Here is a 16,370-nt window from a genome sequence, read left to right on the forward strand (position 1 = left end):
ACAAAATCTGTAGCTGGCCGTGAGAATAATTTCATTTTTTTGGAATAAGCAGGGTTTAACAGAGTAAAGCTTTGGAGGAGGGTTGGCTATCTATCATTACTGTTCTCTGAGCTTTTTGACTATTTGAAACCATGGCATTCAGTTGATTGTGGAGTTGGAAGGTCCCATTTCCTTGCTCAGCAGATGCTCGTCAGGCGCCTACCAACAATATTCGGAAACTGGAAGTACTACAGGATAGACTCAGCCAGGATTTGCTACTCCCTGTTCAGACCTGCTGTGGTGCTTCCACCAAATGCAGCTGGGGCAGGTAGAGGTGGAGCAGAGGGAAAGACCTCATGGTGCAATGCACTGAAACAATAGCGTGGTTTACCGGAGGATTGATCAGAAACAGCAGAAACATCACAGAGTCCTGGAGAAACATAGCATAGAAACAGGCCACACCAAACATCAATCCAATTGTAATCCATTTGATGTTCCTCAGATTCCTATCAGCTCACCCTTCCCTCAAGTTCTACTATTTACCTTTACTCTGGTAGCAACTTACAGTGGCCAATTAACCCATCAACCCAACGTTTTTAAGCTGTTGGTTGTGATGCAGGCACAACCAGAGGTCAGGAATGAACCCCAGCTTTAGGAACTGTGAATCAACAGTTCTACTCGTGCTGACTTAGTGATGCAATCTAAGCCATCCTGCTTTGGTTTGGTGTCAAGATGCTTTCATTATTGCTTTCCTCCCTTCTCGAAGGTTAGAAAATGGTATCTAAGTTATGGATGCAAGAATCTTTGACAACTGCTGAAAGACTTACAGCCAAAATGAAGGAAGGCTTCTTTACTGATGACTGTCCCAATTTTGTTTGTGGCCAGGCATTGGTAGGATCCAGGATCTTTGGAGCGTGTTGGGTTACTGATCACTAGATTCCCACCAACCAAGCTGTAGCGGTGATCCCCTTCAATGTTAATTTCTGTCCCATTCACCTTCCACCTGCAGGGAGCAATGAAACCAGAAAGATCGATTAGCAGGCTCTTAATATTACAATGGCTCGAGCAGCACAGTTAGTGCAGTGGCAACGACCCAGATTCCAATCCGATGCTGTCTGTAAAGAGTTTGTTCCTTCTCCCTGTGTTTGTGTGGGTTTCCTCAGGATGCTCTGCTTTCCTCCCATCCTTCAAAGCGTACGGAGTTGTAGGTTAATTGGCATATTTGGGCGACGCGGGCTCATGGACTGGAAGGAACTGTAACCGTGCTGCATGTCTAAATTTTTTTCAAAAATGAAAAAAAAACATTTAATCTTGGAAAATTGTAAAGGGTCTTATGGTAGGATGTTTCAACACAAATTTATAGGTTTATGATCTGAGCCAGACCATTGTGTACATTTTTAATCTCCAAACTTAAGGAAGGATGTACTTGCATTGCAAACAGAAAATGCTCATAAGGTCAATTCTGGGTTGAAGAGACTGACATAAGAAAAAGGGTCAGGCAAATTGGGCCAGCATTCTGGATTGTATTATGGATTATGGAATCATGAGGGGTGATGTTGTGGAAACAAAGAGGTTCTGGGCCCAGTGATGGCATGAGAATTTCTTCTCTCAGAGGGTAATGAACGTTCAGAGAAGGGAACATGAATATATTCGAAGACGAGATCGACAGAGACGTAAACAGAGACTGGGAAGATGCAGAAGAAAGGTGGAGCAGTTTGAGGCTGTGATTGGCTTTCTTTTACTCCTCTTTCTTTTTTTCTGTGTTTAAAACCACTTCTATTTGTGAAGTTTCACCATATCATAACTATTTCATTTATATCTTCCATAAGAAATTCATGGGGAGAAATTACTTCCTGTGCAATAGTTTATTGGAATGTTTAATTTTTATGAGTCTAATTGATCCAGGAATTCCTTGCAAAGCCCGATAAGTGGTAAAGGAAGACACGTGCTTATGAAATGCCTTCTCTCGGAAACACCAAAGCACATTTCACATTCGATTAATCACTCCACGGTGAAGTGACTGTGGGCGAGGCAACAACGCCCAAGCTGATTGCCACCATTAATGCAAAGCCTCAGATGACCCACTCAGACTCAAATTAAATTATTTTACTTTTCAGCACGCTTAATTGGTCCAAGCGCTCGTTGCAACCTTTGTTGGATAAACAAGCACCTATTTAATCACGATTTTCTTGGCTGGCGTACCTGTACGTTGCAGGTGGGTTGGCACGCACGTGGCAGTTCAATGTCACTCTTCCTTCAGCTGATCCTTCAGGATATAAAGTGTTTTTAGGCTGCTCTTCAAATACTGGGCCGAAGTTCCCTTTGGCGCTTTGGACACCTGCCCAGTCTGTAACAGAGGCACAAGCTACATCAGTTCTAAGTGTTGACATGCTTTGAGTTCTCCTGATGACACTGACAAAGGCAACATTTATTGACTACCCCGAGCTGCCCTGAAGAATGTGATCATGAGTGAACTAATGGGTCATCTTGAGAGAGGATTCAAGAGTTAACACTTGGTGTGCGTATGAAGGACGACTTATCCTAGATCCACCACACCTCCTCATTAGTCAGGAAGGTGCAGCAGCGCCTACACTTCCTAAGGAGGTTGTCCTATCCGTCTGCGTCACTGCACGGTATGGTAGTTGCAAAGCATCGGACTGGAAGTCAATAAAGAGGGTAATCAAAACAGCTGAGAAGATTACTGGGGGTCTCCTTTTCCTCTATTAATGATATTTATCAGGAGCGTTGCTCAAACATGGTTCCAAAAATTATTGAGGACCCTTTCCACCCATTACACAATATCTTGGACCCTTTACCATCAGGAAGTGGATACAAGAGCACCAAAATCAGGACTGCCAGGCTGGGAAGTAGCTTCTTCCCGCAGGCTATGAGATTGATGAACAATATCCTGTAACCAAGTAAATCATCCCAAAATATTTAGATAGTTATTTTAAATTATATTTTTATGTCTGGCACATATGTGATTATTATGTGCTGTGCATTGTGTGTGCACCATGGTCCGGAGAAACGCTGTTTCATCTGTTTTTGTATCTACAGTCAGATGATAATAAACTTGAATTACATTATAGTTCAAATCAGGTCAGCAGAGCAGATATCTCCCTGAAGAATGTTCAAAAATCAGGTGGATTTTTCTGATAATCAGTGCCTATTCTGGTCTTCATTGCTCATTTAAAAAAAAAAATCAGGTGATCATTTAAACAGTTTCTTCTGCTAGGATTTGAACCCAATACTCAGGATTATTGATCTAAGCCTCTGGTCGACTCATCTAGAAAGTTAACAACTGGGACCCCATTAAAATACAGCTCATTATTGCTGCACATTTCCTCCAGTCTTCTATTCCAATGGATCTGACAGAACTCCCACTGCTGTTACACATATTATAGCCTTGAATGAATCTGTACAAAGTTGCTTTACAATGCAATGTGTTGTAGTGATCAAAACTTAATTTCTTAGCATGGAAAATTAAAGAGACTTTTCTTTAAACATAGTAAATTGCTACTGAGAACTCTAAAAGTATTGGGGAGGGGGAAAAAATAAATTCAATTACACCTTTCAACAGGTAATAGGATAAGCATTTGAAGGGTAAAACCTTGCAGGCTATTGCGGAAGAGAATGGGGAGTGGGGCTGGTTGGATAGTCTTTTGGAAAGAAATGGCACAGCTGAGATGGACTAAACAGCCCCCCTCCCCCACCCCCACCCCCCTTCAATAATTACTTCTTTGGAAAATGTTACTTATCTTGTGGTTTTCATTGGAATAAAGTTTGGAATTGGAGATGGAGATATCAAATGACACCCAGACAGATTCATGATGGGGAGGTCATTAGATTAGGAAGGCCAAACGTAGACGGAGCCAGTGAGATAAGAACGATACTGGATGAGCCCAACATAGGAAACAGCAAAAGCAGTGAAAATAAACTTCTGGCTGGTGATGCATTAATACCAGCAGTAAACTATCAAAAATAAATCATATCAAAAGGAAAATTCCAGGCAGCTCAAATTCTTCTGGACATTTTTGCCAAGGTAAGAGATGATGCAGAGGGAATATTTTGATTGCAAGAAGCAGATTCCTGGAGCTGCTTGTCTGAGTTGTACACTGTGTCTGAATGAAGGGAAATATATTAGTCTTGTCTGATTGCTGAAAGTAAGTGGGGGTGAGTGTCTCCAGCTGAGAGCAGTCTAAAGGAATTGATCGGAGCACATTATCTACAATGAAATATTCATGGCAAATCCAGTTAGTTTTACTCTAAAGATGTTTGGACATTCGAAAGTCATATTAATTATGCTTTCTTGTGGTGAGATGGGTTATTCATGTCCAGAAAGTGCACACAACAGACAAAGCTTGGAGAATACAAACACATGGTTAACCCATGCTAGGCCACATACACTCAGGAATGGAGGCACTCTGCTCAATAAACATAAAACACCAAGGAGGATTCTTCAGTGAAGTGCTGAGGGAGGTCTATCTGAAGGCCTGGTCTGATTTTCTGATGATGTGACCCGTCATGAGCTGCTTCACAAGCGGACCAAATTTCTCTCTGTCAGGATCACCCAGATCGTTTCAACTTCCTGAAGAAAACAAGCAGAGCTCCTGTGGGGACAGTTAAAAACTTTGTGGGGCAGGAGGGAATTTGGATAAGCAAGAGCCAGATGGGCAGAAAAGTCTCATTTTCTTTTTAACCAATAAGATGAATCACAAAAGTCCACCGCAGCTATCAACGAGTTTAAATCATGGAGAAAAAGAGAGGGAGAGCGATGTACTATCAATAACTCGAATGATTAGAAGTTACCTGACTGACAGGCTTTTATTACCATAAACAGAAGGCACATCTCATGTTGCTGACCTGAGATTGTTCTGAGGAGCGGTTATAGCGTTTCCCCCTTTATTAGGGGAAATCAAAGGGGAGGAGCCACAGGTACAATCAGCAAGGGGCGGGCCAGCCTTGCACATACAAACTACAGAGAGTGAAATGAGTAACAGAGATATAGAAGGGAAAAGGGAGCAATTGAGGGAGAGAGAGTGAGAGAGAAAACAAGAGAGGGAGTGAGACAGAAGGAGAGAATGAGGGAATAACAGAAGGAGTGTGAGAGGGAGAGAGAGAGAGACGGGGAGAAAGAGAAAGGTATGCAAGGAAAGACAGAGAGGAGGAAAGAGGGAAAGATAATACAGAATTCTTTAATTGTTGGAAAGGTTTTTCTGTTTTATGGCAATAGAGGCAGGGAATTGATTGAGTCTCTTATAAAACTGTCTTTGTACAATTTTTTTTTCAATATATATTTGTCAAATTTCCTGCTGCAGTTTTCCTGTCAATCCAAAAGGGTCAGGCAGCAACTCTACACATATATAAGAGGAGTTGTTGTTGACGAGACCTGCTCGTCGAGAACATGGGACTCACCTATCGGATGCTGTTGATCCAAAACTACCGTATTGATCGAAGTGTTTAACGTAATTGAAAGTTTTTAAAAAAATTTTGATGCAGCTGTAGATTCACTTTCATTTTTTATTTTGTGAGATATATCAGTTAAAGAAAGTAAGTTGTCTTCGTGCTGACTGTGAAGAAGCTTTACCGCTTCAGCACAACGTAGTCCTGCTGTGCACCAAGTATTGATTCTTTGCAAATGTCATATTTCAAGGGGAAATTTGAAAGTGGATCTAAACCTGAGGAAGCCAATTTAACCTGAAGCATTCAAACTCTGAATGGTTGTTAGGTTTATTCCTTTACATTTGTCTCGTTAAGCATCAGATTCTGAATAGATGGATCTATGAATGACAGGTCCTGCCCAACAGAATCAATCCTAACTAGGACCTGGATAGGGGGGCAGTTTAAAGAACGAGTTTAATTTCTCTGATGAGACCAACAAACAGAGGAATGCTACAAAGAGAGCAAAACTTGAGGAAGAAAACGAGGGAGCAACCTTGATGAATGGCTCAGGCCTGAAACATTGGTTCTGTATCGTTATCTTTTGCCTCAAAAAGCACACTGTTTGACCAGCTGAGTTTCTCCAGCGTTGTGTTTTTAGAGGAAGGTTATGCTTGTGGACTGGGCTTTGCCATCAAAAATGAACTAGTCTTACATGTCAGGGACTCCTCTTTCAGTACATGTGGATGAAAAGAAGGCCTGCATTGGTTTGGAAGCATGTTTTCAGTTGTAGGGAAGAGGAAACAAAAGAAATGTAATGATAGGGTGGAGACCAAGACAGACTGTGGCTCAAAAGGGATGCTCTCCAATAAAAAGGACACGGAAGGCTTGTAAATTTCAAAATGATCTGTTCAAGATAGATGTAAATGAAAGACACCCAATAGTTCTGAATGCCTTGTGTGAAAGCTGAAGGAAAAATAATTAAATGCTATTCTGTAAACTTTTATGAGTAAAGTCGATAGGTTCATGCGTATCTTCAGATATGAACAAGTGCTAGCCAATACTAAGCGGCGTAGTTAGCGTCCTGGTTAGGGCAACGCTGTTACAGTGTCAGCGATTGGGACTGGGGTTCGAATCCTTCACTGTCTGTAAGGGGTTTGTACATTCTCCCTGTGTCTGTGTGGGTTTTCCCTGGGGGCTCCAGTTTCCTCCCATCCTTCAAAAGATACCAGGGGGTTGTTGATTAATTGGATATAATTGGGCGGCCTGGGCTCGTGGGCCAAAAAGGGCTTGTGAGTGTGCCGTAGGTCAAAATTAAACATTAAAATTAATCACAGGTCAGGCAGCATCTGTGGAAAGGGAAACAAATATGGTTTTTAGACTGCAATATCGGGAAAAATCACAGAAAAAATTAGCATAATTACTGCCCATGTAGTCATTCACATTGGGCGCCTTTTTAGACTCCAAGTCCCTGAATGCAACGGTCCCGGGGGTTGGATGTGGAGTCGAGTGGATGACCGTGAACAAATTTTTCCAATACGATTTACAGTGCAGGCTTCCTCTAAAAAGTTGTAGGGGTTCTGCAGGATAAATCGCGGGGCAGGAATTGACTCAAAATTCCCGCACATTCCTTTTTAGAAGGCCTTTGCAGCGGCAAAATTCCTTGATTGTCCCGTTACATGCCTGCGGTCTGAAAACTATAAATGTTAATGTTCGACTCCTTTCATCAGAACTGGGAAAGAGAGAAAACAGGTTCGTTTTCAATTTTAGAGAATGTGATAAATGGATGAATGGAACAAATGAAATATCTCTGTGTAGAGCTCGTTGAAAGAATCAAAGACTTGTTGATCCAAACCAAGGCTTTTATTAGCAAAAGACAGGAGCTCTTCACAGGTGGCCGACCAGTCCGGAATGATCCGACCTGGCTAGGGACACAACCCTTTAAGGCCCAGACAATAGGCGTGGCTTAGCTCTCAGCCAATCGCTGTAAGCACAGTCTAGATACTGTAACTATATACACTATGTACATTGGTGATAGATCTGTTCTATCACACTCTGATATGACAAGACCAAATAGAGTAACGTGGCAGTTAGAATTCAGTGACAGTGGGGTGAACAGTGCAGAAGTCCAGCAATCTTTTTCAGTGCTGTCTGTGCATCAAAGGGCACCTCAATTCCATGGAAAATTACAGCTGTAAGATTCTGTAATTGACATGTAATAGTACAGAATATGTAATATTACACAAAGTTGCCTCTGCCTGCCGTAGTGTCACCTGGTGCCCCTTACAGTAAAAGAGAAAGAGAGGCAAAGGAGAGTCAATTCAGTCACTGAGCATTCATGGATTCACCCCCAGTGCTCCCACTGCCTCTGCATCCACACTGACTCTTTTAAAAGAGTACCCAACTCCTGGTCCCATGTGCTGGACTGCCCTACAGGATGGCACATCAAGGATCTGTGAAAGGCGCACCAGAGATGCATTGAAACAGGAAATGCTCAATGCACTCAACAAGTCAGGCTCTGTCTGTGGAAAGAGATACAAGATTAAAGCCTTACATCTGATCTGGAAACCCAGATGTCATGAAGGATCTCCGACTTGAAATGATAACTGTATTTTTCTTCCCACAGATGCAACCTTCAACATTGAGCATTTAAAATGATTTCGGTTTGTGTTTCAAATTTCCAACATCTGCTGAATTTTCATTTTCAATTGCAGTATGCCTGGGTTTTTTTTTATGGTCTTAACTTGAAGGATTTATGAGCAGATTCAAACACCTTAAGTCAGTGGTTCTCAATCTTTTGTTCCCATTCACGTACCACTTTAAATAATCCATTACTAACCATGGAACACCTATGGCGTCCTGTGCTTAATATGACATGATTACTTAAGGTGGCATGAGTGGAAAGAAAAAGCGTGAGAACCACCACCTTAAGGTCTCCATAAAAAATGCAAAAATATTGAACATTTGCCTTGAATAGAATTAAAAATTAGTTAACATGAATAATGTAATGACTGAAAAAAATTCCTGCTGACTTGAAGGCTTTTAAAGGATGCTTCTGGAGCGTTCCAGCAAAAATAAAATTAAGTGCCAGTGGAAGTCATTTGTTCAGTCAGAAAATTCAGTGTTATTTGGATCAGCTCAGTTCTTTTTAATGGCAATTTGTAGACAAATTGAATTGGGGAAATTATAAATTGAAACGAAAACTAGGAGAAAGAGTGAAGAAAGGAGGAAAGCAACCTTTGGAATTGGTGATTAATGACGTCTTCAGGAAGAGCAAATGGTTTCAAAAGTCAGTAGCAGAAAGGATGAGGGGAATGTATATCTACAGCGCAAATGTGATAGTGAGAAGCTGGAGTAGACAATAGACGCTGAATAATTGATTCACTTCCGTCTTTACTCAAAAAGAAAAGGATGGTTTAATGAGAGACTTGAGCACATTTAGGGACTCCATTGCAGAAATGATGGAGTGTTTATTTAATAGAGGTGCAGATGAGATGTTAAGCCAAGGAGCTCTTCTTATGTAAACAAAGAAATGCCAAGACACTAACTGAACATGGGGCAATGGCAACTGATGCAAGAACCTGGAATTAATCCTCAAGCCACTCCCTTGCTAAAATCGATCTCTGGTCATTATCCCACTGCTGATGGAGCGGGCTCACTGAGCTTAAACTGACAGTCATGGACACCATTGTGTCATAAATTAGAGTATCAGCATTGCTGGTCCACTGAGTTTACCCCAACCACCAAGCAGCCCTATCCTACTCCACCCCAGTTTTATTCCTGCCAGATTCTACTACCAAGGGGCAATGTTCAGTGACCGCTTAACCAACTGGTCAGTCTGTTTTTGGAATGTGTGGGTGGAGAGGGGGTGGGGAGAGCATGCAAACTCTACTCGGGCAGCACTGGAAGGTTAGGATTGAACCCATTGTTTTTCTCTGTCTTTCCTCCCTTACAACTGCTACCACACTTTAATAGTTACATCCACAGTCCCGAGGTACTTTTGATATCCTGCATTGGTAAAAAGACACTCAATGCTTTGGAAGCCCTTCTTTCTCTTTTAAAGAATGAAAAAAAAGTATTTAGTGTGGTTAGTGTAGTGGTTAGCACAATGCTGTTACAGAGCCAGTGACCTTGGTTCAAATCCGGTGCTGTCTTTAAGGAGTTTGCATGTTCTCCCTGTGAGAGCATGCATTTCCTCCCTCCATTTAAAACGTACTGGGAGTGTAGGTCAATTGGGTGTCATTCGGTGGCATTTGCTGAAATGCCTGTAGGTTAAAATTTTAGGGCCGCACGGGTGGTGTTGCAGTTAGCGCAACGTTGTTACAGCGCCAGCAATCAGGACAGGGGTTTGAATCCTGCACTGTCTGTAAGAAGTTTGTACGCTCTCCCGATGTCTGTGTGGCTTTTTCCCGGGGGCTCCGGTTTCCTCCCACCAATCAAAACGCACCATGGGTGAAGGTTAATTGAGTGTAATTGGGCAGCATGAGCCAAAATGAACATTTAAATTTAAAATTTAATTGATATAATGAGAGAGTTTGCATCTTTAATGCCAATATTTACTCAATGGGTAACAGTTTTGTTTCAGAGCAAGATTACTGGATTAAGGCCTGCTCCAGAGAGTCGAGCACTTAATTAAAAAAAAAATCATTTACAGCATGGTAGAACAGGTCCTTAACCCTTTATCTGTGATTCTGAAAACCGAACATTTTGTTTTACTGCATGTATAGTATATTTTCAGATGTTCTAGAGAGAGCAAGGAGAGAACACGGCTCGGGTGGGCGAGCGGGCAGAGAGTGAGAACACAACCTGAATAGCATGGAGGCTCAGCGGGAGCAAGGAGAGGCAGAGCCCGCCAAGGCCAGAGGGGGAAGGGACCCAGGTGTTGAGCTCTACAGCCCAGGAGGAAGGAGCCAGCACCGAGGAGGTGGTGGTGCCGGAGGGAGAGAAGTCGATGGGACCCCGGGGAGCAGCCAAGCCCGAGCAACAGGAAAAGTCGGGCCTGAGGGAGGGGCAGGAGATGGGAGGGCCGGCTTCAATGTGGCATCGCTCCATAAAAAGGGTTTACGCTTTGCGCAAATCTTTTCCGCCGCCATTTTAATTCCTTAATCCGTAATAATCTGAATACCGAGAAGTGTCTGGTCCCAAGGATTTCAGATAAAAGGATAAGCACCTGCAGCCATTTAAACATGTGCCATCCAATTACACCCAAATTAACCTAGAATCTCATATGCTTCGGAGGGTGGGAGGAAGCTGGAGCACCTACACAGACACGGGGAGAAAGTACAAACTCCTTACAGACAGTGCCGGATTTGAACCCACTTCACCGGTTCTGTAACAGCGTTGTGCTAACCACTTCGCTAACCCTGCTGTCCAGTAGCAATGAATGGCCCAGTGATACAAAACATGTGACAGAAGAGAAAAATAAATAGTGCAGACACTAGAAATCTGAAACAAATAAAAATACTGGCAACAGCAGGGGAACAGAGTTAATGCTTCAGGAGAAAGATCCTTGGTCAGAACGGGAAAAGAGAGATAATAATATTTAAATTAAAAAAAAAAAGCAGAAAGATGGAGAGGGCAGATGGAAACGTCCATGCTTGGTTCAGGGCAGCTCTGCTGTGGAGATGAGGTGTTAAGGAAAGGAGTTGGCTGGTGACAAAGAGTGTGATGTGTTGCCACTTGGATGCCGGTGTGTCGTCACGGAGAAGGAAAACACACGGAATCAATGCCACAGACTGATGACTTGCAGCACAATGGGGTAGTCCTGAGATGCACAGAGAAACAAGTTGCAAAATTCACTGTTGAGTCTGGAAAGTTGCAAGATGCTGTTCCTCAAACAAGTTTGGCCTTGTTTACAACTAGGACTCCATCTGCCTCTAATATTGGCTTTGCTTTATTTTCATTCCTCCCCTCTCTCTGTGTCCTCAGATGCTGCCTGACCTGATGAGTGTTTCCCATATAACCATATAACCACTTACAGCACAGAACAGGCCAGTTCGGCCCTACTAGTCCATGCCATAACAAATCCCCACCCTCCTAGTCCCACTGACCAGCACCCGGTCCATACCCCTCTAGTCCCCACCTATCCATGTAGCGATCCAGTCTTTCCTTAAATGTTTCCTTAAATGTAACCTCGACCACGTCTGCCGGAAGCTCATTCCACATCCCGATAAATCAACAATTTATTTGTGGGAGCAACAAACTATGCAGGGAGGTCAATGTAAAGTTGGTTAAAGGGGAATTTTTGGCCAAGATTCTGATGGAAATTAACCAAATAGATCATCGCCTCTCTTCAACTCCACGGGGTCGGCACAGCATCAGGGCCTGAACTGGATGATTGCGTCCGAGGTTGGAGCTTGGTTTGGATTGAAGTCTGTGCTGTTGCAGAGGCTGCAGGAACACTAGAGGCGAATCCATGGACACTGAGTGGTCCTAGGCGGACTCTCGATTGCTTCTCTAACTATAAGGGGAGCTGGGTAATTTCTGCTGATATTGAATTTTTGTCTTATGGCAGACTCAAGGAAATTTTGGTTTTATTACGTAATAATAAAATAAATCTTGAATTATCACTGTAGCTTCTAATCGCAGATGGACACTAGAATTTGTTGAAAGTATTAATAAATGCCATCACTGATCTGTTTAACTCTAAGGGGCCTTTACCCAACAGTAGCAATTAATAGCACACAATAAACGTGGTTTCTTCATAACACACAAAGGTGATAATGGAACAGAAATAAAGCAGGTTGGGGAATTAGAGATTTCTTATGTTTTTATGTCACAGGTCTGGAGCAACAGTCACAGGTCTGCAACAGTCCAGAGACTTTCAGATAAAAAAAGGCAATTTTCCCTTTGAGAGATTACCATGGATTGCATCTGCCTCCTCTAGTTTACGGCAATATCTTTTGGACGTGTTGGATTCACCCTGAGCTCGCTGGAACCTAGTGTGGATTAATGACTGAACGTTTAAAAAATATTGAGACTATGTAGGAAACGCTGTCTGAATCATTGCAGTTAAATAAGTAGGTTGAGCCTCACTGCTCAAGGTGGCTGTTAGCATTGGACTGCCTATAGGGGTGGGGAGGGGGGAGTCAAACCTTTCAAGTTGGATCAAGAGAGGAGGAGTGCATACTAGAAGGAGGTAAAATAACAGGCATCCACATTCATCTCAATATTCTTTCAATAAGGATGAGAGATGACTTAATAGAGGCCTACAAGATTCTGAGAGGCATAGATGAGGTAGACTGTCAGCACCTTTTTCCCAGGGTGGGAATAGAAAACACAAGAGGGCATCTATACAAAGTGAAAGGAGGAAAGTTTAGGGGAGACATCAGGGTAAGTTTTTTTTTAAACAGAGAGAGTTGTGGGTGCCTGAAATGCCTTACCAGGGGTGGTGGTGGAGGCTGAAACATTAGGGGCATTTCTTAGACAGACACATGAATGAAAGAAAAATAGAAGGCCACGAGGTAGGAAGGGCTTAGTATTTTTTTGGTAGGAATATATATGTTGGCACAACACTGAAGGCCGAAGGACCTGTACTGTGCGTAGTGTTCTACGTTCTATTTATGCAAACAACCTTGCATTTAATTACCCTTCCCTTCAATTTGAGTTAACATTGCAAGTTTTGCGAAGTCTCAGTACCAGCCAATATTACTGGAACGACTTTGGACATACAAGAAATGAGCTGGGATTCAACTTTCTACATCATCTCAAATTAGCTGAAAACAGACACCGTAAGTGCATGGCTAGAGCATTCAGTGCACTCTAACCACGGCAAGTACAGAACGTTGAAGATTATCCAAAATGCTTGGGACTGGATGTTTTTTTGGTGAACCGGATTTTTTTGGATGGCAGAGAAATTGCTTTAAGCACCCAGTAGCATCAGCAGAATATTTGTATCAGTGGTTAAACAACAAGAAAAAACAACAAAGGTTTTTTATGCATGAAATAATATTTAATTCTTTAAAAAAAGTGATTTCTGCTTTCAAAATAAGTTAAATGCATAAATTTAAGAAACAATCATTTGTTTTCCCCAACTTGTGATGTCATTTCACCACCAATTTTTTTTTCAGATAACTGAGAATTTCAGTTAAGTGGTTTGTGGATAATTGAAAACATACTGCACTAAAAACAGCTGGCCCTGCACCACAGACACCACATTTAAAAAAAAAACTCTAAAGCCTCAATCATGCAATTTCCCAATAATTTTGATCTTAGCGCGGTTGTTGGATGGATTTAAACCATTCATTATTTTTTTGGATAATACCAGAGCAGAGAGGCTATGCACATCAGAAAAGATTAGAGCACCTACGCATCTCTTCTCTGGAAGACCGTGGAGTGAGCCGATAGAGCTCTTTGAATTTATGCAGGATTTGATAGGGTGAATGGAAAAATATACACATTTCTGAGGAAATCATCCAGATTCCCTCACACCTTCTGATTTAGAATTTAAAAAAAATTGCTGGTCCTTCAATCTCACTATGTCCAAATCTGATAGGACTGTGGGATTTTTTTTTTGGGGGGGGCGGTCAGCTTTGCTTTTTAACTAAGTACCTGTTCAGCTGCTGCAAGAAAGAATTTCAGTGCTTTTGATCACTGAACAAAGTGTATGATGTCGAACCAATTATTATATCTTCACCAGAATGATCCCAGTGGCTTCCCAGGAGATTCTCTAGAGCAATTATCGATAAGCAATAAATGCTGAATTCAGATCAGAGGGGATTTAGGGATTTTTTAAAGGACTGGAGCATACCAGCTGTAAGACTGGTAGAGGCAGAAACCCTCACAATAGTTAACAAGTTCCTGATGAAATAGTGTGATCTGTTTGATTGGCAGTGCTTAATGGCCTTCCTTCTCATCCTATAAATTTCGCTGATCTCTATGAGAAGAGACTGGATATCTTCCATGTTGATTTTGTGGGCAGAAAGGTTCCAAGTGGCAATGGGAATGGGTTTGTTTGTGCAGAATAGGGAAGTGCGAAGTATTAATTGGCCTAAACATTTTGTGTTGCTTTGTTAGGCTGGAAAGCACAGATGACTTTTTGTCTCTGCTCTGGTAGAAAAACCACACACACAAAGATTTGTTCCTGGATGATATTTTAAGGATGGTGGACATGGCCTTGACTTCAACCCAGCATATTTCAGCTAAGGCTCAAGTTCTTTTGCTTTTAGAAGAAACAACTTGGATTTAATAAAGGCTATTGGCATTATTAACAGATCAATTGGAGTGTATGCTTTCACAAGTAAGGCAAAAATTCCTTGACTGGAAAGATTATATGGAATAATTAGCGGTAAGAGAACTGTGAAAATTTATTGATCAGAAATAGATCAAAGGGGATGTCAATAAGATCTCAGTATCAGTTGGATCCTGAGGCTAGAAATGAAGATTACAGGTGCTTTGGAGCAGGACCATCCCTTAAAATGGAAGATTAATTTTCTTCTGATTACTTAACTGATCCAGAAGGGGTACAAATTAGAGTTGTTCAATTCCTACACAGTAGACTTTTCCAAGCTTAGGTATGGCATTCTTTGCTGTACAAGGGACTCCCCTTCAGTGGCACAAATTTAGAATGTTTTAGATCTTATATTTGTGATTAATTATACAAAACTTGCTGCTGAACACCTCATACACAGTAATAGCTTTCTTTCTTGCTACACTGACATACAAAGAACTATGCACAGTCCCTCATGGTAAATTCAAAAGAGCAAGATGAGAATGAAAAGTTAGATCCAACAGCCTTGTAGTTTATGCACAAATAATGCATAAAAATGAGTTCATCCAGTTTCCTGGAGAAATCCAACCAATCAGGGAATTGGCATAAACATTTCAATGCACCATTCACCTTGGTGTTTTTTCTAGTATCTGTCACAATACAAGCTCCCATTGTATATGTCCTCCTTCACGGACATAAACTGGAGATTGTACCTCTCCTGGTCTTCATGTTGTTCCGTTGTTTAAAAAAAGGCTCCAAAAGTAAACCAGGAAATAACAGGCCGGTGAGCCTGATGTCAGTAGTGGGTAAATTATTGAAGGGTGCCACATGCAGACAGGGTTGTAAAGAGAGCTTTTGGCGTATTGGCTTTCATAAATCAAAGTATTGAGTATAGGAGTTGGGATGTTATGCTAACGTTGTAAAAGACATTGTTGAGGCCAAATTTGGAGTATTGTGTGCAGTTCTGGTTACCACCTATAGGGAGGATATGAATAAGATCAAAATAGTGTAGAGAAAATCTACTGGGATGTGGCCAGGTTTTCAGGAGTTGAGTTACAGGGAAAGATTAAACAGGCTAGAACTTTATTCCTTAGAGCATAGAAGAATGAGGGGAGATTTGATAGAAATTTACAAAATTATGGCTGGAATAGACAAAGTAAATGTGAGTAGGCTCTTCCCACATAGATTGGGAGAGATAAATACAAGAGGAGATGGGTTTAGGGTGAAAGTTGAAAGGTTCAGGGAAACCTTAGGGGGAACATCTTCATTCAGAGTGGTGGGAGTATGGAGCGAGCTGCCATCTGACGTGGCAAATTCAGTTTTAAAAATAAATTGAATAGATACATGGATGGGAGTGGTCTGGAGAGTTGTGGAGTGGGTGCAGGAGACTGGGATGATATTTCAGCACATACTAAAAGGGCCGAGTGGTCTGCTTTCTGTGCTGTAGTTTTCTATGGTTCTATGGAAAAATCACAAACAAGCAACATATCAAGTGGTCTTCATTCTATCACTGATGCCTTGCATGCTGCTTCAGTTTTCAGTGCCGAGGATTTTGGAAGCCTTGTCATAGGAACTCCTGCCACAAATTAAAGCCTTTTTATTCTTAACACATCGAATACTGTCATTTCTGCCTCACTGATCACCCTTCCTCCCCAATTCCCTTCTCCCCCCCAACAAAACTCCTCCCATCTCCTTCCCTCTCTCTATCCCCACCGTCTCCTTCCCTAGACAATTCTCTGTCCCCTGCTTCCCCAGCCATCGAGTTCTATGGGATAAGTGGAGCTCCAGACCTGGAGGTGAGGGA

General features: G+C 41.9%; 1 protein-coding gene across 1 annotated transcript in view; it reads right to left on the reverse strand.

Annotated features, from left to right (window-relative positions):
• cntn2 (contactin 2) overlaps positions 1-16,370 on the reverse strand; it is a 167,585-nt gene that overhangs the window by 93,154 nt on the left and 58,061 nt on the right. Inside the window, exons 3-4 of the mRNA XM_069942004.1 lie at positions 2,182-2,326; positions 807-982 (exon numbers count right to left, since the gene is read on the reverse strand). Of these exons, the coding sequence (XP_069798105.1) occupies positions 807-982; positions 2,182-2,326 (321 nt within the window). The remainder of the gene's footprint in view (positions 1-806; positions 983-2,181; positions 2,327-16,370) is intronic.

The sequence above is a fragment of the Narcine bancroftii genome, chromosome 5, assembly GCF_036971445.1.
Source record: "Narcine bancroftii isolate sNarBan1 chromosome 5, sNarBan1.hap1, whole genome shotgun sequence".
NCBI classification, from domain to species: domain Eukaryota; kingdom Metazoa; phylum Chordata; class Chondrichthyes; order Torpediniformes; family Narcinidae; genus Narcine; species Narcine bancroftii.